General features: G+C 40.5%; 1 protein-coding gene and 1 long non-coding RNA gene across 6 annotated transcripts in view; one reads left to right on the top strand and one right to left on the bottom strand.

Moving 5' to 3' along the window:
- Positions 1-11824, top strand: part of LOC112670798 (uncharacterized) — a 53922-nt gene extending 42098 nt beyond the window's left edge. Inside the window, exon 3 of the long non-coding RNA XR_003143233.3 lies at positions 11467-11824. This is a non-coding gene — a long non-coding RNA (uncharacterized LOC112670798). The remainder of the gene's footprint in view (positions 1-11466) is intronic.
- MET (MET proto-oncogene, receptor tyrosine kinase) overlaps positions 1-27403 on the bottom strand; it is a 126589-nt gene that overhangs the window by 52227 nt on the left and 46959 nt on the right. For all 5 annotated transcript variants that reach the window (XR_004804750.2, XR_004804751.2, XM_025464745.3 and 2 more), the window contains 8 exons: positions 20268-20459; positions 10644-10778; positions 9711-9884; positions 4461-4621; positions 2285-2387; positions 2037-2173; positions 1198-1359; positions 135-234 (listed from right to left, as the gene is read on the bottom strand). Coding sequence is in view for 3 of the 5 variants with exons in the window: in XM_025464745.3 (XP_025320530.1) it covers positions 135-234; positions 1198-1359; positions 2037-2173; positions 2285-2387; positions 4461-4621; positions 9711-9884; positions 10644-10778; positions 20268-20459 (1164 nt within the window). In the remaining 2 variants the exon portion in view is untranslated. The remainder of the gene's footprint in view (positions 1-134; positions 235-1197; positions 1360-2036; positions 2174-2284; positions 2388-4460; positions 4622-9710; positions 9885-10643; positions 10779-20267; positions 20460-27403) is intronic.

The raw sequence follows: 27403 nt of genomic DNA, 5'->3' as shown, positions 1-27403 counted from the left end.
TGTGTCTCATGAATAAATAAATAAAATATTTAAAATAAAATAAAAGCAAAACACAAATGTCCTATGTATCCTGAAAGCCAGGGGTAAAGGCAGAGATGAAGTGTTTTAAGTACAACCATCTCTCAAAGACTTACCACTGTAAAGTTCCTTCTTGTTTCATGGACATCTATTACCATCCTCAGGACACTCACTGAATTCAGGTTTTTTCCAACAGCTGTTATTGTGCTCCCACCACTGGCAAAATAAAACAGAAAAATAGCAATATTGAGAGGTCCTTTCTCTACCATGTATTTTAAGAAAGAAGTTAAGTTACATCACATGTCATGACTACAGTTTATAGTCACAGCCAAAGTCAAATGGAAGTTCAATGGTCACTCTTCTTTGGAAACAACTTATTGAAACTGAAAATATTTTTAAAAATTCCTATTTCATAAGTTGAAGAAATGTATTTTTCTTTTTATTCACAAAGTATGCAAAAGAATTTTTTTTAACTTTTAAAAATAAATCCAAGAAAAATGAACTTAGACAGGATTAATGGAAACAGGCAGACTGAACTGGGCCCAATGAGATACTGACTCAAAAGGAGTCTCGTATAAGGAAAAGCTGTGTCTAAAGCAGGCGGAGCAAAAATACACTGAAGAATAGAGGGAAAAAGGTAATTTCACTTTTGGGCACTCAAGTTAGTACAGAATTGACGTTTACACAATGTACGTGAATAAATACTATGGTGCCACATTTAACTGTTGCACTGAAATCCATTTAAACTGTAATAGAGTAGGATAAAATGTTTCTTGGCATGAACCTAGCAATGATAAAGTCAAATCGTACTCAGAACCTGAATGTAGTTTTCACTCCTGAATTAGAAAGGCAGCCTTTAAAAGAAATGGAACAGCATCAAAGCTAGAGATAAAACTGCAATTCCTCTGGACTATTTGACAGACAAATCATTCTTATGTTCATTATTTTTTTTTTAGATTTTATTTATTTATTCATGAGAGACACACACACAGAGAGAGAGAGAGAGAGAGAGAGAGAGAGAGAGGCAGAGGGAGAAGCAGGCTCCATGCAGGAAGCCTGATATGGGACTCGATCCGGGGACCTCAGGATCAGGCCCTGGTGAAGGCGGTGCTAAACCGCTGAGCCACCCAGGCTGCCCTGTTCATTATTTTTTTATACCCATCAGAAGATTATACTTACCTAATAAAAGATTTCGTTGGATGAATTGCATAGACAATGGGGTCTTCCTGGTAACTGAAGCTGTTCATCTCTCGGTTGGCTAGGTCAATTTTCAATTTAATAGGAAACTCAGTTGCAGTGGCTTGAGCTGGGGTATAACATTCGAGAATACTATCTGACACACTGAAAAAAAATTAAGAAAACTGACCTTAGCTATTAGATACATATTTTAGAATTACATGCATAAATCAAAAGTATATCACTCATTGGCTCCTAAATGAGAATTTCCAGATGTGTCTAGAAAAAAGCTTTCTAATGTGGCCTATTTACATTTGACTGGATCCCAAACCTAGCCTTGTTGTAGAGAATCCGTCAAAGACCTCAAAACATTTGGGATTTTAAGTAATTTTTAAAGTATCTTTTTGGTACTTGATTAAACTGAGCTCTTTCACCTCTAAGGATCAAACATAACTTCCCTCTAAACCCAATCTCCCCCATCTTTCTCACCTCCCTAAAGTGATTTAGGGAATTGCAAATCTTGATGGGAATGTTTAATTTATTGTCAATCACCAGAATCTCACGGCTCACAGCATAGTCAGGATCCTAACATGTAACACTAGAGAAGGTAGATGGAAAGATGAAATTTAAAAAGTGAAATTAATAAGCATAAGGGAAGGGTAGAAAAATCAGCAAAAGGGTAGATGGATATGGGAAGAAGGAAGTTTTGTCAGTAGAGGAGTAAATACTATACAACTTGATTTTCCTCCACAAAAAAAAAAAAAGAACAATCTTTTCTTGATTTGTTACGTATAGAAACTAATTCTACTTGACTGATGCAACAAAAAATAAATATACAACACCTTTTTAAAGTACATGTTTTTCCACCCATTGAAATGTGTCTAGAATTCCCACTGTTGAGGTATTTTCCAGTTAAAGTGAGCAAGGTGCCACCATTCTTGGGACCATAACTTGGAGAAATACTTGTTATAATAGGATCCTGAATAGGAAATAAGCACAAAACAAAACAAAGTAACTTGTTAATTTTATGACTCTAAATAGATTAAGTAACAAATATCCTAGTTCTTGAGAACATAGTGCTTAGACTTACCACATACGAAAATGTACTATATTGTGCTGTCCCTCGACCATTTGAAATAATTATGGATATATTGAAATGCTCGTTCACTGCAGGGCCAACTGTGCATTTCAGCCTGAAAAAAACCCCAAAGTTTAATATATTGCAAATCCAAAGGAATTTTCTAGTTTGGCTGTTTCATGTGAAGGAACATTAACTGTAAATTGTGAGCTGGCTACTCTGAATAGCAAACAGGGTTTTGTGGTATTAGGGCTAAAAATCGTATATTTCCACTTCTGTACTATTACACTTCACACAGACAACATGGAACTGTTAAACATCATCAGTGTGGACCTCACCAATTGAAAAATTTATAATAATCTGGGTCTAAGCCTCTAAAACTGTAGGCATAATGCTTGGTGTACTTAAGATAAAGAAATAATTCAGCACCATGTGAAATACTGGGCTAATTATAAATAAACCAAATCTCTTCATTAAAATATGTCAACAGGTACATTTCTGTGGTTACACATGTCACATGTTTATTTACATTACTTTAAAAATCATGAAATTGTGACAGACTTTCCATAGAATTATTTTTGAATATTAATTCAAAATCTTACAGTCCTGAAAAAGTATAAATATGATTTGTTTTTATTTATTTATTTATTTATTTATTATTTATTTATTATTTATTTATAAAGATTTTATTTATTTATTCATGAGAGACACAGAGAGAGAGAGAGAGAGAGAGAGGCAGAGACACAAGCAGGCTTCATGCAGGGAGCCCGATGCGGGATTTGATCCTGGGCCTCCAGGGTCACACCCTGGGCTGAAGGCAGACGCTCAACCACTGAGCCACCCAGGCATCCCTGATTTGTTTTTTATTAAGCAACTTTTTAAAGAAGAGAATGAATTATGTTTTACTTTTACAGGCTCTAACACATAAAGCAGGGAGTAAGAACTAACAAGGGAGATTTCTAGAAAGAACTTGTTTTTCCATTAGCCAAACAAGTACGACATTAATAGATGTTATGGTCTCTAGACCTCTGCGTGATCCCAGAAAGAATTCTACAAGGTATAAAATAACCACATGATAGGAGTTTTATAGCCATAAAACTTGAAATGTTTGGTTGTTATTACTACACGATAACTAAAAGTTTCTGGATTCCTCGTTCATTATGGGATTTACATTGATAGAAGGTAAACGTAGAAAATGGCAGAACAAGCATGTGTCTTGGATCAGGAGAGTTGAGTCTGAAGGCCTCTCGAGCTCTCACCCTCTGGATTGCCTCTGCTAAACCAGGCTCCACTTCTCTGAACTTCAGACACGACCTTTGTAAAATCAGTATGGTGTTGCTCTCTCCTGGGATGAGTGGCTATATGAGATAAACCGCTGAGCCACCAGGGCTGCCCTGTTCACTGATTTTTATAGAAAAAACCATTGGAGACTATATTTGAAGATTTTGAAGTTGGAGCAACTCTAACAAATGCTGTTCTTTCAAACCTACCCAAACAATTTCTGAAGAAATGTTACAAAAATGGTTGAAAAACTCCCAGATGCTGGATTCTTCTTTTCTTTACCTCGGCAATGTCATCTTTCTCCTTTTTAAATCCCGGTGTGTAAGTAAGTAGGTTTAAAAACAAAACAGTTGGGCCGCCTGAGTGGCTCAGCAGTTTAGCACCTGCCTTCGGCCCAGGGCGTGATCCTGGGGTCCCAGGATCGAGTCCCACGTCGGGCCCCCTGCATGGGGCCTGCTTTCCCCTCTGCCTGTGTCTCTGCCTCTCTCTCTGAATAAATAAATAAAATCTTTAAAAAATAAAATAAAAAAATAAAAACAAAACAGTTTCTGGGCGCTTGGGTGGCTCAGTCAGTTAAGCGTCTGCCTTTGGGTCAGGTCATGATCCCAGGGTTCTGGGATCGAGTCCCGCAAAAAGCTCCCCACTCAGCAGGGAGCCTGCTTCTCCCTCTCCCAATCCTACTCCTCCTGCTTGTGCTCTTTATCTCCCTGTCAAATAAATAAATAAGATCTGAAAAAAAAAAAAAACCCACACAAACAAAATGCAAAACAGTTCCACAAAGGATGTTTAGAGGACCAAGACTTACTAATTCAAGACATGGAGATTTGGGACAGTCTTTACAAGCATTCATTCTAAAACAGAACCTGTTTTCCAACCACATTCCAGCAAAACATTTTAAGATCCTTACATATTTGTTGTGCTCTCACTTAAGGTCAAGGTGCAGCTCTCATTTCCAAGGAAAACTTTGGTTTTCTTTAAATCAAATTTATTATTCCTCCTGAATCCGAAGTCCCAGCCACATACAGTCAGCACTGTCCCTCCTTCCAGGGGTGCACTAGTTGGGAAAACCTACAAGGACAATCAAAAAGTTTAAGAAGAAGTCAAGACATTATCTTTCGTTTGTGTGCGAAACAAACAAAACATGCATCCACAGTCTGACATTTTTCTTTCACTGTCTTAAAAAATGGAATTTTCACTGCAGGAAAAAAAAGGTCACAAATTTCACAGAATCTGGAACAAATATTAAAACTAAGATGCTAGGGACACCTGGGTAGCTCAGCGGTTGAGTGTCTGCCTTCGGCTCAGGGCGTGATCCTGGCATCTGGGATGGAGTCCCACGTCGGGCTCCTTGCATGGAGCCTGCTTCTTCCTCTGCCTGTGTCTCTCTCTCTCTCTCATTGTCTCTCATGAATAAATAAATAAAATCTTAAAAAAAAAAAAACTAAGATGCTAAAAAAAAAATTGAAATCTCGGGGAGCCTGGAGGCTCAGTCGGGTAAGTGTCTGCCTTTGGCTCAAGTCATGATCTCAGGGTCCTGGAATGGAGCCCCACACGGGGCTCCTTGCTCAGCGGGAAGCCTGCTTCTCCCTCTCCCTCTGCCCCTCCTTCCACTCATGCTCTCCCTCTCTCTCTCTCTGTGTCAAATAAATAAATAAAATCTTAAAAAAAAAAAAAGAAAAGAAAAAAGACTAAATGCTGCTGAAATAAGTTGTTTTCAGGAGATCCAGAGATGGAACAGAGAGCAGATTCAGCCCGGGTGGAAATGGAGGGCCTTCTTGGGCCAGTCTGAAGTGAATTCATCTGGTAATCTTCTAGGGTGGAGCAGACACAGTTTGGGCCCAGACTTTTACATTCTTGTAACTTTCATTATAACTCCTCCATGGGCCTCCAGATCAAACTCTGACCAAAACCTTTCCTGGGCCCTAGGAGTCAAGCACCCATATGTGTCTCGCTTTGTGCACCAGCTGGGTGCTTGCTACTGCCTTGTGCTGAGGTATTGCCCACCCAGAGAAAAACAAAGTCACACAGTAAAAATACCTCTGGTATCCAGTGTCTTCACAGCTGCATTCAGCAGCCATCATGATGCTCAACACAGAGACGGTATTCAATATGTATCTACCATTCATTCATTCATTATTCATTATAAATCATCTTCCATGTGCTACGCATTAACAAATGAATGAATGAATCTATTTTTTATACTTGTTAATTCATATTTATTACTGATTTGGTATTTTCCTTTTTTTCTTTAAATCTGCTCACCATTTGATATATATCAGCTGGCTGGCTGACACACTCAGCTTTTAAAAAATGATGTAATTTTAAATAAATACATGCAGTGTATTATTTCTATTAGAAGTAGATATTAAAAAAAAATACAGAGAGCCCCCAATGTAGCAATGTTTCTAATTATGTCTCTTGGCATTATTTTACATCTCATTGCTAGGACTGATTTTTTTTTTCTCCCCCATGTTCAATGTTAAATAAATAGGTTCATTTTCCTATTGCAGGTTTACTTTGGGTGTGTTGAAAGTAAGATCTGAGCTCATTAATAAAATTTTGGCCAGTGCGACACAAGATAGCAAAAGGTGCTTATGAAAGTCTATAAGACGACTGATCTTAGGCTAAACCTATTAAAACAAAACAAATTTCCAAGTTAAAAATAAGCTTCTCCTCAGCAGCTTTGTCACAATTGAGAAAGGAAATGCTCTTTTTTTTTGGGGGGGGGGGACATATTGTAAATTGTGCTGTAAAGTACAATGGTGGGAAAACAGCAGCACCATAGAGGCAACTTGAAAATCAGTAAAGGTGTTTGCTAAAGGCCAAGTAGCAAAAGCCTAAAAGTGATTCCTTCACATTTTAGAAGGGCTTTTAGCAAAATTCAAATTTGGAAACATTCCCATCCATCCCAAGTAAAGAATTCCAAACCAAAGTCTTAAACTTACCCTTGCTACCAGATTCCCTTAAAGTCTTGGCTTTACCCATAAAATCACACACCTGTGCCCTTCACAAACATCTACTTGTCCAAGTCTAGGCAAATGAGAAATGTCAGAAATCCAGTAGGAGAGGGCGAGGCATCTAAGCCTCTTGGACTGTCTTCAGCCTGAGGCGGCCACATAGCTGCCTTTCCCTTGCTTAAGGAGGAGGTTCCCCCATAGAAAACAGCTGCCTAAGGCTGATGTTGGCCTGACCCTGCCGCTTAGATCCCTCCCTCCTTTCTATATAAAAATTGAAGTGTGTCACTCTACATACATCATTACTTCCTATATTCTATATATATTCCTATATAATATATATATCCCTATATAATGGATTGGGTGATAATTTGAGAAAAGATGTTGAGAGTTGTTCAGCTGCTATGCTGGGGACAGAAATGGAGGTTCTAAAACCTTTGCTGGTCAGTTGGTCAGGATTCCAAAGGCCAGCTGAGCTTAGCTATCCTCCCTGGGCTGCGATATTAGAGCAGGGCATCGGGAACGTTTCCCTCTTAGCTTATGGGGTAATGTTCACTCTTCCAGGGGAAAAGGAAGGAAGCGGTCTTGGACAACACACCCTGGGATAGAACCAACAATGAGCTGGCACTCTGAGCTATCCTGAAGGGCAGGGAAACTCTGTGGGAAGGAAATGAGCGTCCAGCATAAAGCCACAGATGCTAGGTCTCCCACCTGTCTGGACAGGGGAGTAACAGCCACAAAAGCAGCTCTCACCCTTTCAGAGGGGAGAATGGTATAAACGATCACACTTTCAAAATCCACCAAGATAATACATGAGAACGCTAAAACAACAATACCCCCTCCCCCATGGAAATGAATTCCCTCTTCATTTGAATGAAGAATTCGCCTCTTCAGTAGTTAAAAAATCACAAATATATTGGTGGTCGTGTTATTGGTGGTAGCCTGAATGACCCCGCCCCCACTCCCGCTGCCCCATGAGATATCATTGTTGCTTCTTATCTGCATCTTCCAATCAATTAATAAGCCATTTTATTGTCTCACTGGGCCTGAATTCAATCCGACAAGATATGACAATTTTATCTTAATAAATTCAGAACTCATTGGAAAGTGCTCTTCCTTTTCTGAAGCATTTCTCGTTGCTCTTTAAGTATGAGATCAGATAACATGTTTGAAACAAAATAATGGGCTTGCAATCCTGAAATCTCTCTCATGTGGAATTGCAAAGAATTTCAGCCACTGAACATCATGTACCTTGAAAAGCAGGTTAACTCACATTTACTGGAAAGTAAAACTATACACTAGTTGGGTTTTGTGCCTACAGTGTTTAAGACAGATAAGAAATAGATGAATAATCTGTCTTATTTTTTGCAGTAAGAATGCTAAATGTCACGGTCTAGTGCAGCATGAAATCGTCCTAACAACTATGAACCGAAAGGGATTTATGGACTCAGCTGCACTACTTTCCTCCAAACCGTACAGCCCAAGCCTCACTGACTTGTGCACGATGCGACGCAACCTTTTAAAATCACCAACTACACAAAGTTGGGAGTTAGGAAAGGTGATGGCAGAGGGAGATTTAAAGACTGTGAGAGAGTGTCTGGTTCCAGAAAATCCTAAAATATTTAATTGTCTTAAAAAAACCATTTTAGTGGTTTTCATGACTAATAGAAGGAAGTACATCGGTCAAATTTAACGTTCCTTTCGTACAGGCTCTCAACTGCTCTGTATTTAAAACACCAGTTTGGCTATTCTTGAAACTGTTGTGACTCCGTTGCATGTACACACACGCACACAACCTCCCCCCCACCCCCATATACTCTCTCCATATCTCTTTCGCGGAATTGCTGAGTTCAGATTTCTCGTGTCTCAAATTGCCAAGGCTGTATGTTTAAACAAGTATAAAATTGCACGTGGTTTAAAAATATACTAAATTTTTTTTTAAAAGGTACATAATATACCACAGTATAGATTTGAATCTGTTTTCTTACTATCTCCTAGTTTATTCCCTGGCCCATCAAGCTAAGTCTTTATAACTGTGTTTCACCTAACAGAAAATGATTTGGTTTAAAATCCAGTCACCCTGCACAAATCTTGCCCCAAACCGTAACTAAACGAAAACAGCCATGCGCTTGGGGGAGGCGGGGTGGTGATTCTTGTTCTGACTTGCACGCTTTGTTTACTTGGGCTTGAACCAGGCGACCGAGACCTTTAACTTGAGTCTTTCACAAGAGCCATTTACTAAAGTCCAACTGTTCTATATGTGGGCAGGGAAAATACATACTGGGTCCTCATGAGGGAATTATTTTCAAGAACAAATGTATTTGGATCGAGACATTTAAAAAAAAAACTGCCATGGAGATTTTCATAGCACCAAATATCTGCTTCAACAAATAAGGAAGCAGAGGGTTGAGGAGCGTGGCCACAATGTTATGACTGAGCTCTCTGCTAGAAGCTAAATTCTCTAATAGGAGGAGGCACTTCTGTCTTGTTTGGTACACATGTCCTTAGTGTCTAGAAGAGGGCGGCTATATAGCATGCACTCAGTAAACAGTTTTGGAACGAACTAAAAAATGAAATGGCTCAGAGTATAGATGCTAGTATAGTCACCGGTTGCATCTGTACTTACTCGTCCAGGAACTTTGAGGGAAGCCACACAGCCACCAACAGGTGTTCACTGTCCACCCGCCTCCCACAGTGGCCTGGGAAGGAGCCTCTATCTAGTCTTACGTGTGATGAGACAAGGCCACCATCTATCCATCACACAGGAAGAAACTTTCCGTCCTGTCTACCCCAGTGCGGCTGGCATCCCTAGCTTGCAAGGGTCAGCTGAAGATTCTGGATCATGCCACGAGCAGATCTCTCTGTGTGTGGTGGAGGCTCATGTCCGGGCACGGTAGATTACGTAGGTGGTGAGTCAGATAAGTCAGAAGGGAAGGGTCCCAGGATGAGGAAATGGGGAGCAGTATTGCTCACTGGCCCCCGCTCTTTTATTCACAAAGCACAAGTTAGTGAATGTAAGCAAGTAACTTCAGGTACAAGACGCAGGGTGATGTGTCCAAAGGCCACCGTGAAGGAAAACCCTGAAGATCGATGGGGCTTTGGCTGGTGTCTCGCAGCTAAATGAATAAATTGAATGTGAATTTTTGTCATTAATGGGATTTATGTTTACCAAAAGCCATACACGACAGCTGACAGATTCCTACCTCATAGATTGCAGGCAGACAGACCTCCTGAGTCCACGCTCCAGTGGGACATTCCTCCAGGTGCACACATCTATCGTGGCACCAGCCACACTGCACAAAGGGAGGGGCGGAGAGACACTGACTGCAGGACTGAAAATGCTCACAGCCTAAGCCATTCAGTGGGATCCTGGTGATCTGTGAAGGAAAGTGATGCAGAGAGCTTCCAGAGGGGTTGTTTGCTTGCTCAGTGAAAACTAAATACACCAAAGATAAATGTAAATATAATTGTATAGAGTCTACCAGAGATGGCACCTATGGGTGAAAGTCATGCAACAGTAATTAAGTGATTTAAACAAAACCCCCAAATTCCTTCCTTTCCTCTACGGTTGGCGCACATGTGATAAACATGACCACTGCTGTCCAGGGAACACAAGGACTGTCATGCAATGTGAGAGGTTTTATTTAGGAGGGACATTCTGCTCTGTCTGAGACGCTTTTAAAATAACAAGAGAATATAATTTAAGCTGCTGGAAAACACACTGAACCCCTGGGAAATTCTAAGTAAGTTTACATATCATTCGGCATCAGGATGCACCTCCTTCTCGAAGAGAAGAGGGATTATGGGCTGGTGTCAGATTCTGATTACATTTCAGGACTTAGCTGCCTGCGCTAGAGCTCTGCCCTTGGGACCATAATTCTCATTCCGCGCGCTTGTTTTTCTCACTGAGAAATACAGGACAAAAAAGGACACATTATGGAGAGGACCTCCATTTGGTCCAAGCTTCCTGAATAAAAATTTATCTTGGGTTCAGAAGATCTCTGGAGTATTCCAGAAACAACCTGAGAGGGGAGAGGTGATTCCAAGACCAAGACAGAAAGCAGTTAGATGGAACTGCAAATACCGACTCAGGAAAACCTGCAGCCCTGGAACCTCCGTGTGGGGACAGGGCTTACCTTCTTCCCAGTGACAACGAGTGTGTAGCCGTTTTGGTTTAGTGGGTGCTCCACAATTGCTTCTGGAGACACGGGGTGGGAGTCCAGGCGGAAGTTCACGTGAGGGGTCGACAATCCTGATCGAGAAACCACGACCTGAGAAACGAGACACGAAAGACCTTGGTCCAACAAGCTCAGTTTAGATACAAGTGGAAAACGGGGACGATAATGCTAATAACAGATTAGGGGAGCTCGGGGGTATTTGAACCAAAGGCCCAATGGTTTATCTCATTGTAAATCAATACGACATCTCCTAATCTCCTGCCTTGAAGACAGCTCATCTGAACCCCCACGGCAGACTTTTGCATAAGATTTTTTTTAATGGTTTTTAGGGAAAGAGATCTTTTGGTCATCAACCAGCCCACGCAGACGGATCTTCACGATTGTATTGGGAACTGGAGGAGCCAAAACTCTCCCCAGAATAGAAGACCTCACTTACGCACAAGGATTTCAGATTATTTTTAAAATTTATTCTCCCTCCCTGCCCCAACTGGGCAGCTTTCCTTGACGTAGTGGAATGGGTAGTGGATGGGGAGTCTGCAGGACCCGGACCTAGTTCCAGCTTTGCTACTCTTAAGCCATATTTATAGATCTTCTGAGGTCAAAATAGGCCTTCAGGTATTATAAAATAACGTGCTGTGGTTTCATAGGCCATGGTCCAGTCGGATGTTATTTCTTGAATTATAAAGTTCTGCTTCTGGACCTGGTTTTATAATAAAGGTCTGATGGTTTTAAAAATGCCTTGGAAATGAGGTTTGACGACTTGTGTCATTCTTGCTTTCAGGTACTTCTAACTTAGGATGCTTCTCAGCCATATAACTTCCATCTTCCCGGCTGCTGGAACCCAGTAATAATGAAGTCCAGGGATAAAATCAGAGTGACTATCAGAGATGAACACTACCAAGACTTGAGGAGAGTTCTGGAGTGCTCGGAGGACTTTTACTCTTAAACAGGCAATCGGTTTGCAACTCCATGAGGTGCAGGAGGCTGAGTGCAGCCCTGAGCTTGAAACTGCCTTTGTGAAATTGTCTGACATCCCAAATACCCTTTTATGTTTCATTGAAACTGTATTTATTTACCGGGGGTATGAAATCATGGGACAAACATGGGCATCTATGAGATTATGATTAATAAAATAACCATTCGATCTCAGCTTTCTCATCTGTAAAATGGGAATGAAAATTACAGGTGTAATTAAATGCTTAGTACTCTTAACAAACACACACAACATATGAATGTTCCAGGGAACTAGCTGTAAATTTTTTCTTCAGCACAAACAGTCAAGTAGCCTGAAACCATTTGGGAAGATTCCCAAAGTATTTAATTTACTCCCAGAGAGTAGGTTGTTGATAGAGAAGCTAACCAAACTCACATATAGCTACAAAAGCTAAACATCATGACATTTTGTTCTAACACTTGTTCTATCCCAAACACTCAGCACTTTCAAAACATCTCCATTAAGCAGGGTGGCTATATTTGCACAGAAGTTAAAATGATGGATCAAAGGTCATTTGGTCAGGATGAGAAAGGATGGAAACGGTTGTTATTCCTAAATGTAGGGTCCAAATAGTTATCTGTGACTTTCGTAGCCAAAGTAAAAAGAAGTTTAATCATTGGTCTATCTCCCCCTTGGGTACAGGGTACAAACAGAACATCAGGATAGCAGACTTTTAATGTCTCTATCCCAAATTATTGAGATTTTGGTTACCCAATTTTTGACTCACTTCTGATGCTCAACACTTGTTTTTTCTATCTGCCCATCCTCATTTTTTTTTCATATTTCCCTGATTGCTACCAACCACTTTCAACTACAAAGATGAAAAAAAAAATCTCCTTCTCTCACACACAAGTCAAACACAAAACCAAACTCCAGCCTCCCTTAATAACTGGACTCTGTTCTCTGCCTCATTCTAGGCTTTCCACCTCACTGACGATTATTCATCCCTTTGAACCTTCCTACGAATATTTGCATTTTGCCTCCCTTTTGTATCTTCCGTTCTATTCAGAACTGCTACATAACAATCAACTCTTAGCACCCCTTTTTATCCTTTTTGCTTTCCTTAATATCATCTCATATTTAAAACAAGCAATCCCTTCCTAATTACTAGGTCATCATCTTTGACTTTATCAAATATCTGAAGCTCATTCAAATGTTCATTCCCCAGAAAGGATTAACCTTTGTCTCTCTTTTCATAAAGAAGCTCTTCGCATCTCTGGAACTTGGGTCGATTGATTTATTCCCCGTCCAGACTTTTTGTCTGGAGAGCACCATATGTATATGAGACTGAGCCAGTCAATGTGCTGAGAGCTTTAAGTGAATATTTTGTTTACTTACAAAAAATCCTACAAGGTAGATACTATTATTTGCCATAAAGAAAATACAACAGAGAATTTTAGCTAGAAAGTACAAGAGTCAGGTTTCCAAGGAGCTTTATCTAATGCCAGAATCCGATTTGCTTGACCTCTTCTTAAACACTCAACTGCTATACTCTTGGAGCACCAGAGTAAATACTAATAAAAAGCTTCAACTCTGAGCTCTCAAGAGCCACTCATGAGTCAAAGCATTAAAACAAATTTCACAATATATTTGCCTTGCCAAATACTCCTTGTTTCAGTAATCTTGGCTGCACAAGATAGGTGTGCCTAAGGAGAAAGACTCCACATCTAAATAGTTTTTGGTGGCACAGAGGAAATGTTACCGGTAGAGCCAGCGAGTTCTACTTTTGATCATGAGCTAGGATGAGTGTGGCTTTCTGGAGAAAATGGGATGAACCAGAGAAGACAGGGAAAAGTGAGATACCTGGAGTTTTAAGGAGAGGCCGCAAATACCTTTTTGTTGATCATTAGCCCGTTCTCTGCAGGATACCTACTGCTATAAAATGCCAAGAGTGCTTTTCTATCATTAATCCCTTACTTTATCTTATTGCTAGAATTCCAAATAATGGAGTAATCACTTTAACCCTCAAAATACCCCTGTAGGAATGTTTTTAAGAAATCAGACGTAGTTTTTGGTTGTCATGGAGATATTTCTAAGGACAGAACTGAATCTAGCACTTAAATTTAATTTTTATGATAAATCACTTGGCAATCTTAGGATAATTAGTATGAAATAGAAGAGTGGCAATTATCTTCGACTGTGTTGACAACTAATCTTTAATGTTTAGGTCTCAAAAAAAAAAAATCCAAAAAAACTTTATCTTTAATGCTCCTAAAAATACAAGACTGATATATTGGGTTTGAGGGAGTAGGGAGGAATCCAAATGCACTTGATTGTTGTGGCTATGATCTCAAATTATCTGGGAGAGGACACGAGAAAGAAATATATGTACAAATAAAATAAAACCTTTGTGGCTAGGCTCCAAAATCCATAAACCTGAACAAAGTAATTTTGTGTGATACATTTTCTAATATATAAAGGACAGGGGCGCCTGGGTGGCTGTCATTTAAGCCTTCGGCTTGGGTCATGATCTCAGGGTCCCAGGACCTTATGGATCAGAAAGTGGGTCTGCTTTCCTTGTCCCCAAACAGGGTATGGGGCACATACTAGGTCGTAAAGGCATATCGATTGCCTAAATATATGAATAGACTGAAATAAGAAGCTCACTTGAGGCTTGATGAAGGAATAGGTTTTTAAATGTTTCAGATATTTACATAACCTGCAAGTTCGATCTGCATTTTCAAGATATTGCTTCTACTGCCTCTTGCTTTCTTGCCTACTATAATAGACTGAATGTTTGTGTCCCCCTAAAATTCTTATGTTGAAATCTTAACCCCTAACGTGATGGTTTTAGAAGGTAAGGCCTTTGGGAGGCAATTGGGTCATAAGGGTAGAGTCCTCAGGAATGAAATTAGTGCCCTTATAAAAGGGATCCTAGAGAACTCTCTTTCCCTCTTCCCACAATGTGAGGACACAGCAAGAATAGCCATCTATGAATCGGGAATCAAGTTCTCACCAGAAACCAGATCGCTGGTATGTTGATCTTGAACTTCCTAGCCTCCTGACCTATGTGAGAAATAAATGTCTGCTGTTTAAGTCTATAGGAATTTGTTATAGTAGCCTGAACTGGTTCAGACACCTGCTTTAGGTTTACTGTCTTCCTCAGTATGTGAGAGAAATTGGTGTTTGTGTAGGAAGAAATCAGATATGAAGAATGGAGCTATTTATTTCAAGCAAGTAAAGATCTAGTTTTCTGAAATGAAAAAACAAAAAAACATGAGAAGAGATACAAATTGCTGATTGGTATTGACAGCTCAAAAAAGGAAAGTGGTAAGACAAAGTACCAGGTGGCAAAAGTTGAATTAAATGTAGCTTTTCTTGTTTTATCCTTTGTTCTTTTTGGTAAATGGGCATGAGTGCTTCTATACCAACTTGATACTACAAAGGCCAGGTATACACAAAAAGCAAAACAATTTTCTTACTGCTGCAATACTGTTCTTGCTTTAGCAGCACATATACTAAAAATGTTGCAATACTGATGTGTGTGTGTGTGTTTTGACTTTTAGAAATGATTGTGAGTTGAAATGTGTCAAAACCAGATCGAGACCTTTGTAAAAAAAAAAAAAAAAAAAAAAGCAAACATCTAAAACCCAAATAAACTAGTAAAATTTTTTAAAATTTTAAATAATCAATACTTTCAAATCAATACTTCAAATACAGTATCTGTAGGATCTGCCAATTTATACAGACTATGTCTGTTTTTGAATTTTAGAAGTGAGAAGAGTTAAAAAAAAAAACAACCCTATTGATAATATACTTCATGTGTTAAAATGTTTCTCTAATGGTTAAAAAAGGACCCAAACAAGAAATCCCAGTTATTCTCTATTACCAAAAACCAAAACAGAAGAAGCTTAGCATTTTCCCATGATTTCAAATATTTATGTTTCCATTTTCTATGTATATAAGAGTATATAAGATATATGTATTTCATTTTTTAAAAAGATTTATTTATTTATTTATTTATTTATTTATTTATTTATTTATTTATTTATGATAGACATACAGAGAGAGAGAGAAAGAGAGAGAGGCAGAGACACAGGAGGAGGGAGAAGCAGGCTCCATGCAGGGAGCCCGATGCAGAACTCCAGGACGCCAGGATCACGCCCTGGGCCAAAGGCAGGCGCCAAACCGCTGAGCCACCCAGGGATCCCACGATATTTGTATTTCAAAAGCATGCATGAATTCATTTTAAGAGACATGCACTGGGGTTGATTTTTACTTATAGACAGCACTCTGAAATTATTATTTATAATGGTCTCTTTTTCAAACAAAAGAAATCTCAGAATTCATGAATATATTTTCTTCTATTTAAACATTTTTTTAAAAAAGATTTATTTATTTTAGAGAGCGAGAGCATGAGAGTGCATGCATGTGCATGAGCAGGAGAAAGGGCAGAGGGAGAGGGAAAGAATCTCAAGCAGACTCCCCACTGAGCACAGACCCTAACATGGGGCTCTGTTACAAGACCCTGAGATCAAGACCTGAACCCAAATCAAGAATCTGATGCTTAACCAACTGAGCCACCCAGGTGCTCCAGATTTTCTTCTAAAGAAATATACCAAATCCACCATTCTTTAGGGATGCAACTAAATCAAGGATGTATATTTAAAAACCAAAAAAAAAAAAAAAAAAAGGAAAGGCAGATGGTATTTTTATCTGAGCATTTCATAAAAGACACCAGTAAATTAGCAATCCCTAAAGAGAAATGTTGTTTAAGTTCAAGCTTCATTTGCCTGGGTCTCTGCCGGATGCTCACAGCATTGATGAATTGATGATCTGTGTCTACATTCTCTAAAAGAGCAGTAATCCCAAAGGTAATGTATGCCACAGGCTTCCAACACAAAGCACTGACATACCATGATGGTGGCACAGGAACTGAAAGAATTTGAAGACAGGAGGTCAATAGATGAATTGATTCCTCTTACTGGGACTGAGTAATTATCCTTAGGTTCACTGATTACTAACCTAATCCTTTAAGTAATGGTCATAAGTAATGATCACAAGCAAAGGATGTCTTTTTGGGTGATTCCTAGGTCTTTGACTTTCTTGCTTATGATCCAACTAGTCCAGTTAAGAGGCACAAGAGAACAGGGGTGATGAGTGGTTACAGCACCAAGGAAATAGGAAGATGGGAAAGGGGGATGAGAGAAGAGCAAGGATGATGCCAAAGAACCAAGTGACAGCTGTGACAGCGCCCAGGCAGTGGCCACTGTATGCAGACAACATAGCTGCCCAACGAATGTTTGTGGAGCTGAACCTGAAACAAGTCCCCACCCCCAACCCACCCGACACACTCACTCTCCCTGGCCCGACAGACATGCACAAATATTTTAATAGCAAAACCTCGCATCTAGAGATTAAAGGCTTTATAAGAGAGCTGTAAAAAAAATAATAAAAAAAACTTATATTAAGCAAGCATTCTTTTTGCAAGTTGATTAGACGAGGAGCTCAGAAGGGGAGACGTGGGCAATCCCTGTGATTAGTCCTGTGATCTTCATGAGTAACCGTCTTCCCTCTCCCACGTAGCCCGGCACGCTGCACTAATGTTCCTGGGCCTTGTTCTTTTCAACATCCCCTCCCCCTTGAAGATTTATAAAAAGCCTTGTTCTCACTGTTTCCTTACACTACCCTGAATAGGACTTATCGTATTCTTTTACTTCAAAGCATCCCAAGAGGGTGATCAGACAAATAAAAACTGGTTTTGAAATCTGTATCTTCGTTGAGTCGGTGCTACAGATAGACTCTAATACATGTACACATCAGTCTATTCAGACAGACTTGCACCTGTATGAGATAAGTTACACATGTTTAAATGTTAGAAACATGTCAAACATGTCTTCTCGGCCATACATATAATATTGTTAGCTAAACAATATAATTCTTTCTAACCAAATAACCACTGTGAAATACCTGATTCACTTTACACCCGACAGCTGGGGCTGAAGCTTGTATTCCCAGCCAGAGCTGAACAGAAGCACAATAGGAAAGGCAGAAACAGCTGCAAACTCTTGAGAGAAAACATTTGCAAAGCAACTTTGACTTTAGGCTTCAGGGTAGGAAGGAAGTAAAAACCATTTTTCTGTTCCTTTTCATGTATGGCAGCTGTCTTTGGAAAAAAATTATGTCCATTCTATTTTATAACAGAAACTTCACAGTATTCTTAAAACATGAGTTGTAGGAACTTAGGTCTGGCCACAGATTTAGCACTTTAATGCATCAAAACATTTGTAGAGCTTGGGAGTACGGCTCAGCCAACTGAAGCTACAAGGTCCCGAGGTCTCTGCTGCACGCCTGACTGACTCCTCCCCCAACATTATTTGCTGTAAACAAACTGGATTTCAGGGATGTTGATTTTTTGAGCCTTTAAGGGCTTTGGGTTTATTTACATAAAATTTAAGGGAATGGAATTCTCTTGGACAAATGTCAGAGAAATGGATCCTATGTGGGTCTCAATAGCCCTTTATGTGTCTTTTGTCTTCTGCAGCCTTGATATCAGGTACATGTTTTTTATCGCCCATACTAAAATTTTAGTGCCTTAAAGACAGGTTTTGTGTCACTGCTTCCTTTGCTTTACTTACTTGCCTAGTAGAGCAAAGTTAGTAAGTTCCCAATATTTATCTGATGAATTAGAAACCAAGTGGTTAAATAAAAATCAGTGATATCAGAACTTTGCATAAAATAAATATCTACTTACTTATTTTCATCTTTAATGTTTTGGACACACACATAATGGGCATAAAACAGCTTTTTTATGAAAATTCTGGGAGACAAGAATAAAGTACTCGTCACAGCATTTCTGTTATGACGAGACTGATGCATGACATGCCACTTAGGTGGTTGGTTCTGTCACAGAGCAGAATTTACTCAGCTAGCGGAGCAATCTATCTAAAAATGGGATTTTATTACAACTTTAGAATCTGGAAATTGGCCAGGAACCTTTTGATGTAACAAAAAAAAAAAAAGTAAGACCTAAAGTGACTATAGAAAGCTTATTAATATGAAACTGGACGGATGAGGTAATAAACAATCTAGAAAAAAAGAAAAGCAAAAATAAAGATAAAAAGTCAACATGGTGAACGCATTAGGAACTCAACAGATGCCAGATTCTCTCATGCTCGTTCAGATTTTTTGGAATTCTATAGAATAATATCAATGTTAATTAAAAACACATTTAAAACACCACCACATATTTTACAAGGATAATAGATACGGCCATATTTCAAATACTTTAGAGTGCAAGTGTATGTAGGAGGGGACTGGGCATCCAGTCTTCAGATTTTAAGAAGTTAAGACAGAACTGAATGGTTTGAGGTGGGTAAATAAGAACACTGGGCTGGGAGAGAGGGGGGAGGAGGGGAAAGTACAGTAATTTGAAGCAATGGGAGGAGGGGAGTCCAAATGTGGGAACATTTATATAGAAGGATCTATGTGATTAGTTTTGAGCTAGGAAGGTTTTATTTACCTGTTTTATGACTTTGAAAAAATTTCACCATGCCCAGCTAGTACAAGGAGAACATGATTTAAAATACAGCGATGAAAAAAATAAAAAAATAAAAAAAATACAGCGATGACCAATATCCATACTACTATAAAGACAGTGGTAATTTTAAAAATCATATCTTATAAAAGAATATAGATAGAGGATGTACAAAAGGGCAAGTCATAGGAAAACATCATTGTCCTCAATTGGTTTACTAGGGGCCATTGGCTGACTGGGATATTAATTAGATCAGACAATTATGAAATAAACATCTCTCTTTAGGAGAAATTTCTAGTATTTGTAGAAAGTCAACATTTCTGTAGATGCCACGGTCATTGTGCATTAATCAAGAACCTAACGATGACCTCGCGTTGAAAGCACTACCCAAAAGCAATCAAACAGATTCAACATAAGAGCATTTTAATTTCTGCAAAGTGCTGTGATTCTTGTATCTAGGAAACACGCTAACTGCAAGTCTGAAATGTGAATTTTTATTGTATGCAAATATGTTGCTATCCATTAAAAGCATTTCTTAATAAAATCTAGATATCCCCCCCTCCTCCATCCAGTATTTGGACTTCTTTGTGTCTGACCCCATTTTTGCAGAATCAGGAGAGCTGGAGTTACAATGGGATCTTGATGATAACGTCCTTTCCTAACTCCTGCCAATACTTCTCAATGATGTGAATGTTTCTTCTCATGGAGACACACGGTTCACACAATAGCTCTCCTTTCATCCGAAGCTTCCCTTGAAATAGGAAAACATCGCCTGGAAGTGCTTTAATTGTTTCATTTTATTCCAATCATGTGATAGAAATCATGAATGGAAAAAACAACAACAACAACAACAAACAAAATCCCAAACCATTCTGGGCAAGGAAATTAAAGCAACCACATTGAAACCGAAAGCTTCAAGAACTTAACAAAAATCAGCCATGCCCTTCATTAATGAGTGGCCTGGGCTTCATTGTTTTGCTTTCCAGTCTGGGTCTTTTTTGCTGCGATTCTCACTTTACAATATTTGCAAATACCTTACTGTCGAGGCAAAAACAGACTAACTGCATGCCACCAGGTGACATAGACACAGCCACTCATAGAAAGCATTTACCTGCATGAAGCGACCCTCGGACGTCCCAAGATTAGCAATGGTGAGGTCTCCTTTGATGAAGGTGGATATAGACGTTAAGAGGACTTGGTTGAACTGGCCCATGAATAAGTCAACGCGCTGCAAAGCTGTAGTGAACTCCGTTCGATATTCATCATTGCGCGCTTCACAGCCCGATGAATTTCTCAAAAGTGTCTGGAATAAAATATGGTCACAGAATTCATGTGAGTCCAGATGCGAGCAAGCTCGCTAAGAAACTTTTCAGTGTGTCTTTTCAGAGCTCAGAGGAAAATGGCAAGGACAACCATGCAAATAAACTAGGAGCCCCAGACAGGCAGAAATTTCTCTAGGGACCCACAAGGCTTCAGGACCGAGAGGTGCTACTCGTGTGTCTAGATTTTTAGCTGCAGTAGGCCTCGCTATCGCAGCACGCCCTGGGGTTGGATGGGTGCATACATAGCAGTGGGACTCGGTGGTGCTAGTAAAAGAGAAACAAAACCATACATGTCTCAGCCCTGGGCAGAAAGGTAATGCTTCCAGCAGTCAAGTCCAGAAAGATGGATGTCAACTGGAATAGTAAGTGTTAGGGTCACGCGTAATACGTTATATTTTACAATGTGCTCCCTTGTGCATTTGCGGGCAGTGAGGCAGTAGGGGGTGGTGGCTGAGAGACAAGCCACAGGTGGGCAGCACGGCACGCACCCCACTCAGGTTCCTGCGTCAGAGCCCAGTCTCTCGCGGGTATTTACCTTACATAGTCCCTATAACCTCTGTGTGTTGGTAAAATTTAGGTTATCCGTTTCACAAGTAAAGTAGAGAGAGTATAGCAACGTGCCTACCTTGCAGAGCTGTGGTCAAGGCTAAATGGGCTAATTTAGAGATCTCTCCTACCATAGAACCCAGTGCCTAAGAAGAATACCACCCCAGTATTTGTCACCATTAAGGGGAAAGGCTCAAAAAAGACTGTCAAAGCTGTGCATCAAATGCCGCAGGTACCAATTTACAAAAAATACCTGATTGATTACCACTCAATCAGGTATTTCTCCTTTAGGTTCAGCTTCAGAGTTTTAAAAATATTGTTCAGTAATCTATGTCAGTTAAGCACTGTGGGCCCTCCCTCCACCTTGACACCTCCGTGTCCTGGTTTTCCTTCCACTTCTCAAATTGCCACCTTTAGCCCTTGTGTGGGACCACCCACGCCTGGCCACGGGTGTCGGGGCTTCTCAGGGCTCCATCCCAGGGCGGCTCCTCTCCGCCCTCTTCACGCTCCCCCAGACAAGCTGCCTTTCCTGTGGGGTCTGCTGCCATTTAGGGGACACATACGTTGGTACCAACCCCTCCCCTCTCCTCCGAGGTGACTGTGCAATCCCCACCCGACGTCTCCAAGACCTCAGGTTCGACGGGACCAAAGTAGAAGCCACGGCCTTCCCTCCTGCCTGAGCGGACGATGCAGTGAGTGGCTCTACCATTCCTCTGGAAGCCCAAGCCATCGATCTAGGTGCCATCCTTGATTCCTCTCCATGCACAGACCATCACTAATTTCTATCATTTGTACTTCCTAAACATCTCCGGGACCCACCCAGTTCTCTCATCTCCACATTCTGACCCCCATCCAAGCCACCTCTTCTCATTCCTGAACTACTACACTGGCTTCCAAATTAGATCTGCCACATTTGATCTCATTCGTTCTCTACAGTGCAGCCGGATTTTCTTTTTTCCTAAAACAAAAATCTCATCATGTCACTGTGTTTACGACATGCGATGTTTTCCTATGGCTCTCAGGATGAAAGACAAAAATTTTTAACTTGGCCTGGGGAGCTTGCATCATCTGGATCCTCCTGAACTTTGCAAATTCGTCCTCACTGTGCCCCCCTTTATGCTCTGTGCTCCAGTGAGCGGCTTCTTTCAGTTCTCCAAATATGCCACGTGTCCTCCCATTATAGGGCCTTTGCACATGCTGTTCCTGGAGTGATCCCTCCACCTTCATTCACCTTATTGACTGCTATGTCTCCTTCAGATCTTAGGGTGTCATCGTTTCCTTAGGAGGCCTAGTCTGACCTTAACATCTAGGTCAAGTGCTTCTATTATTGCTGCATAATACATTTTACCTGTGTCATAACCCTGAGAGCTGCAACTACTATTTGCTTGTGGATTACATGATTGATTCTTGCCACCAGAGACCCTGCTTGTTTACTGCAGGGTGAAACATCACACAGTAGGTGAAATATCGCACATAGATCTTTAATAAATATTAATTGAGTGAATGAACGAGTAAGTGAATCAGTTATGGGTAGATGGGAGATGACTGTGAAAATATAAACTAATATTACTAAGCTTTTTTTTTTTCTCCTGGAGTTGATATAGTTACGAGTTTATAAGAAACAAATAATAGAGCGTCTGGCTCCTGACTGTACTTATAAGACATCTGGAAATTGGTAAATTTGGGGCAGATAACAGGAGGCGGGAGGATATAACAAGGAACTATCTTCAACTTGGAAGAGAAACAGTTTATTTTTACATAGTTTTGTATGTAGTTTCAAGCTAAGGAAAATAATTTGAAGGTTAGGAATTCTCTATTATCATCCTATTGTATTTATAATAATCAGAAAGCTGCCATAGTGTATTTAGGACGGATTTAGTGTCGAAGAACAAAGTGAAATAAAAAATTTAGTTGTCAAAAAAAAAAATTTAGTTGTCCTTATGTAAAACAGCCTTTCTCCTTAATGTCAAAATTCTGTCACATGGAATACAGAGTTCATCTGCGACTCTTATCGTTAAAAAATAATCTACAATGGTCTTTTATTATAGCAACAAATATTTATTTCTTCATTATAAGTGGCAATAGATTAACAAACAGTTTCAGAGATGCTAAACCTACTGACTCTTGTAATTAATGAAATGTTCTGGTTCTAGACATTTATTTTGATATATTAATGAGTGCTATTGCACTATTTAATTAGAAGCTTTTCTTCACAGAAGTGCTATGGATTGCTCTGAGGAGTAGCAGATAACTGAAAGGTACCGGCAATTCAATAGTAACCAATTAATTGGTAATTAAGTTTCCATCGGTGATCAATCATCCATTTTGCAGAGACAGCCACAGGAAGCTGCTTCAAGAGGCAAAGACCAGCTTTAAACCAAAGACCATCTCAAGGATTCCATTTCAGAGCTGATCGCTCTTCAGGGTCAGCACTGTCATTTTGTTCCTTTTTCTTGCTTATTTTACTTTTTTTCTATGTCTAGATGGCACCTTGGGAACTTAAAGCCCAAAATGTGACCTTGCAGAAGTAAAATGGATTCACTGGAACATCGAAAAAATTTGCTGCATGTGGGATAGAGTCACAGATTGTTAACTAGAAGCAGCCACAAGAGGCCAGAAATGGTCTCTCTCGTTCATCTTTTTTTCATCCTGTGCTGTATTTTGCTTAGCACACAGTAGGCATTTAATAACAGCTTCCTTAAGACTACTACATCTGTAAGGTACCCCGAGGTAAGCCCATCTGCCTACCCAGCTTGCTTCCTTGTCTGCTTGGCTGAACCGGGCCAGCAAGAGATTGGAGGTGAGATGGATCTTCCAGTGCCTGCGAACCTACAAGAACTCCTCCATCTGTTTCAAATGGAGAGAAAGTAACACAACCCAACTTCAGCCGGTGTGTGTCTTCACATGTAAGGCAGCAATGTAGAACTCTGCACCGGCTCAATCAATATTTATGTATTTTCATGCATATATTTTTTAAAGATTTTATTTATTTATTCATGACACACAGAGAGGCAGAGACACAGGCAGAGGGAGAAGCAGGCTCCCTGCAGAGAGCCAGACGTGGGACTCCATCCAGGGTCTCCAGGATCACACTCTGCGCTGAAGGGGGTGCTAAACCGCTGAGCCACCCAAGCACCCCGTATTCATGCATATTTATACTTTCTTCTCTTTTAGGAAGTAGTAGGGTCTCTAAATGGTACCTCCTCAAGGATTGATTGGATTATGTCTCTATTTCTCCCCAAAACAAATTCCTAAGTATAAAATCATCGCACAATGCTGGAATAGGACCTACAGAACTCCTCGATCTTGAAAAATTGTGCGATTTTGAGCTAAAAAACAAACATGTCAGGTCCAAGTGGCATTCAAATTTTCAAAGCCAGGGGATCCCAACCTTTTCCTTTTTCGTTTTCTCCATAGCTGAGACCTGCAGGAGAAGGGTGAGGGCCACAGTTTCGAGGAGAAAGGAATATTCCACTATTCAGTGCAGGAGAGGGGACTACTTCTTGTCTCTTCCTGCTGAGAATCTTGATAAACTCAGTGACTGGGGTCAGGGTGGCAGGCACTAGCTAGAGTCCCAAGTGGTCTCTGAGCTTCAGTAGTGGAATTTTAACCATCAGGGAGCCTCGGTCGAAGCTGTTGGCACTGCAAGGGTAAAGCACGGTGTAAACATGACTAAATCTCAGTCTGATTCACTACTTCCCTTAAAGATAATGAGCAAACGTGCTTGCTGCTCACTTGTGCAGGGAAGATGGGTGGTTCCTCACCACCTGACACACAGTTCCTGGGTGCGGCATTTGGAGTGGGACTGGGTCCAGATGGAACCACCACCACAGACCTGCTGCCAGGGGTGTCCTGGCCATTCGTGCTTCCCTCGGACCCAGAAGGGCTTGTGCTTTGGGGTAAACTGAGCATAGCTGGCGGAAGGCAGTTTCCTGGTAATATAGCTGCTTTGGGGGCACCAAGGAGGAGTTTGCAAAGAAAGCTTCACCCCAGCAAGCATTAGCTGGTGAGTCAGACTAACACCTTCTTTTCGGGAACAAAGTGAGGAAGAAGGAAGAAAAGAAGGGAGGGAGGAAATCAATCTTCACCCTGCACCTACACCGTGCCAGGCACCGAGTTGGGCCTTGTCACGTGCGAGCAGACTCACAGCCCTGTAAGGTTTTCAGTTTTCGGGAGGAGGAGACTCCGAGCAGCCAAGGGTGCAGCCACTGCGGCTGATTCACACTGGAACTGGCATCAGAACTGCAGCAGTCATTAGAATTCGGTTCTATCTGATTCTCAAAGCTCATGAATTTCTTCTGCTACTGTTTACTATTCTGGGCAAAGTTCCAAGAATTGCACAATTACAATAATGGAAAGGGCCTCAGAGACCATCTTACCCCAGCCCCTCATTTTAAGCATGAGAAATTCAAAGTCAGGGAAATTGTAACTCTCAGGGAGTTGGAATTAGTCAACAAAAGTTATCAATTAGCATGTAAAAAACCCACAGCCCTTCAAAGTAGGACGCATAGACTCACCCACCCCTGGTTGCTTTTCTGAGAGAAAGGCTGGACTTAATCACTGTTTTCTGGAAAACAACAGAAAGAGGACCACTAGCATTCTGGCCTGTTCTAATCAGCTCGGCTCTTAAATCTTCCTCTCTGTTGCGGATTTTGGTTTACGAACATTACCATGTTTCTATCCAGGTAATTCTAAAATGTCGGCCATCACCAGCTCTTCTCTCTTGAGCATTTCCCATATCCAACTAGTTACTCAGTTCCTCTGAAATCTGGCTACAGTCCTCCAGCCATACATACCTGCACCCCTGCCCCAGGCTAGGTGTTACCTCACTGGCCCACCTGTCTCCCATGGCATCTGCCTTGAAGCAGTTATGAGTTGTCACTCCCTTCTCAAAACCTTTAGTTGCTTCCCAAAGGCCTGTAGGAAAAGTCCAAATTCCTTAATATGACACCCAAACCTACCTCAATTTGTTTTTAAGTCTTTTTTCTATTAAGATGAAAGGTCAAGTGACCATCCAGGACACCAAATGAATCACGAGTGGCAATGCTGACAGGAGACCCTTCCCATTCTTGGATCCTTGCATTTGCTTTGGCAGCTGATGCCCCAGCTCCTGCTTAGTGACACCCACCCCTTGGTCATGTAAATCTGAAGCCTGGATCTTTTCTAAAGTCTCTCCTTATAAGGTCTGTTGAAGGACAGAAGTAATATGTTTTATTGAGTTGGGAGAGGGGAGATAGTGGCAAAGAATGAGGTGGACAGTAGAAGGGTACAGAGAGATACCATCTAGCTTGCAATATTGGAGTCAGGAGGGAAAAAAATAGGAAAAAAAATCGCTCAATACAATATATTGTTTAGGCATATACACATGTATAATACAACTAAAGGCAAGGAAAAGACAATTCACAATCATTGTTTACACACTATTTCTGGGAGGGAGAGGGATATGACTGGGGTGGGACATAGGGGACTTAAAGGCTTTGGTAATATTTTTTTTAAGCCGGACGGTAGAGAACTCAGCATTTGTTTTATTGCTCTCATATACGCGCGCACACACACACACAGTATGTGATTCTTCTGTATATATGAACGTATTATAGCAAAAATAAATTTTAAAAGAAACCAGTGAACAAATGGGAAGTGAAAAAGTAAAAAGAGCCTGTTAAGAACTTTCTGCACCTCAATTTCTTGACATCCTAAGCAGGTCTGAAACATTCTCATGTTTTTTTTTTGTTTTTTTTTTTTTTCCAGCTCACAGGAGCTCACAGTAATAATGTTAAATATTATCCACATAGTGGGTTATGGTTTTCCAAGCACATTACCTCATTTGATCCTTTAAATAAGTCTGTGAATTGGATTTGCTATAATCATCATATTTCTACAGATGAAGAAACTAAAGTTCACAGAGTCGTCGGTAAATACGGAGCTTGAATCCTAGTTGCTGATTTAAAATCCTATGTTCCTTTAACTGCGTCACATTCCTTACTTATAGGCTCCTACAATAGTTCTGAGACAACCCCACATTCCAGGGATGGTCTAAGGACATAGTGGAAAAGAACGAGCATGCCTACAGCTCAGGACTGGCTCTACCTACTGGGATTTGATGAGTCACATGACCTTAGGTGATTCATTTGGTCTCTCTGGGTCTGAGTTTTATTTTACTTATATAGCCAACATTTGTGTAGTGTTTGCAATGTGTCAGACACTGTCCTAAGCACTTTACAAATATTGATTTACTGAATAATCCTCATAAGAATTCTGGGAGGAAACTGAGGCACTGTGTGGTCACATGACCAGCAGCAGGGCAAGGACTAAACCTGGGTCATCACAGAGCATCACGGTCTTCACCCCCCCACCCCTCCATTCTCCCAGGCTTGACTGT

Source organism: Canis lupus, chromosome 14, assembly GCF_003254725.2.
Source record: "Canis lupus dingo isolate Sandy chromosome 14, ASM325472v2, whole genome shotgun sequence".
NCBI lineage: Eukaryota > Metazoa > Chordata > Mammalia > Carnivora > Canidae > Canis > Canis lupus.
The sequence above is the reverse complement of the archived record's forward strand: the minus strand, read 5'-3'. Positions and strand labels throughout refer to the sequence as shown.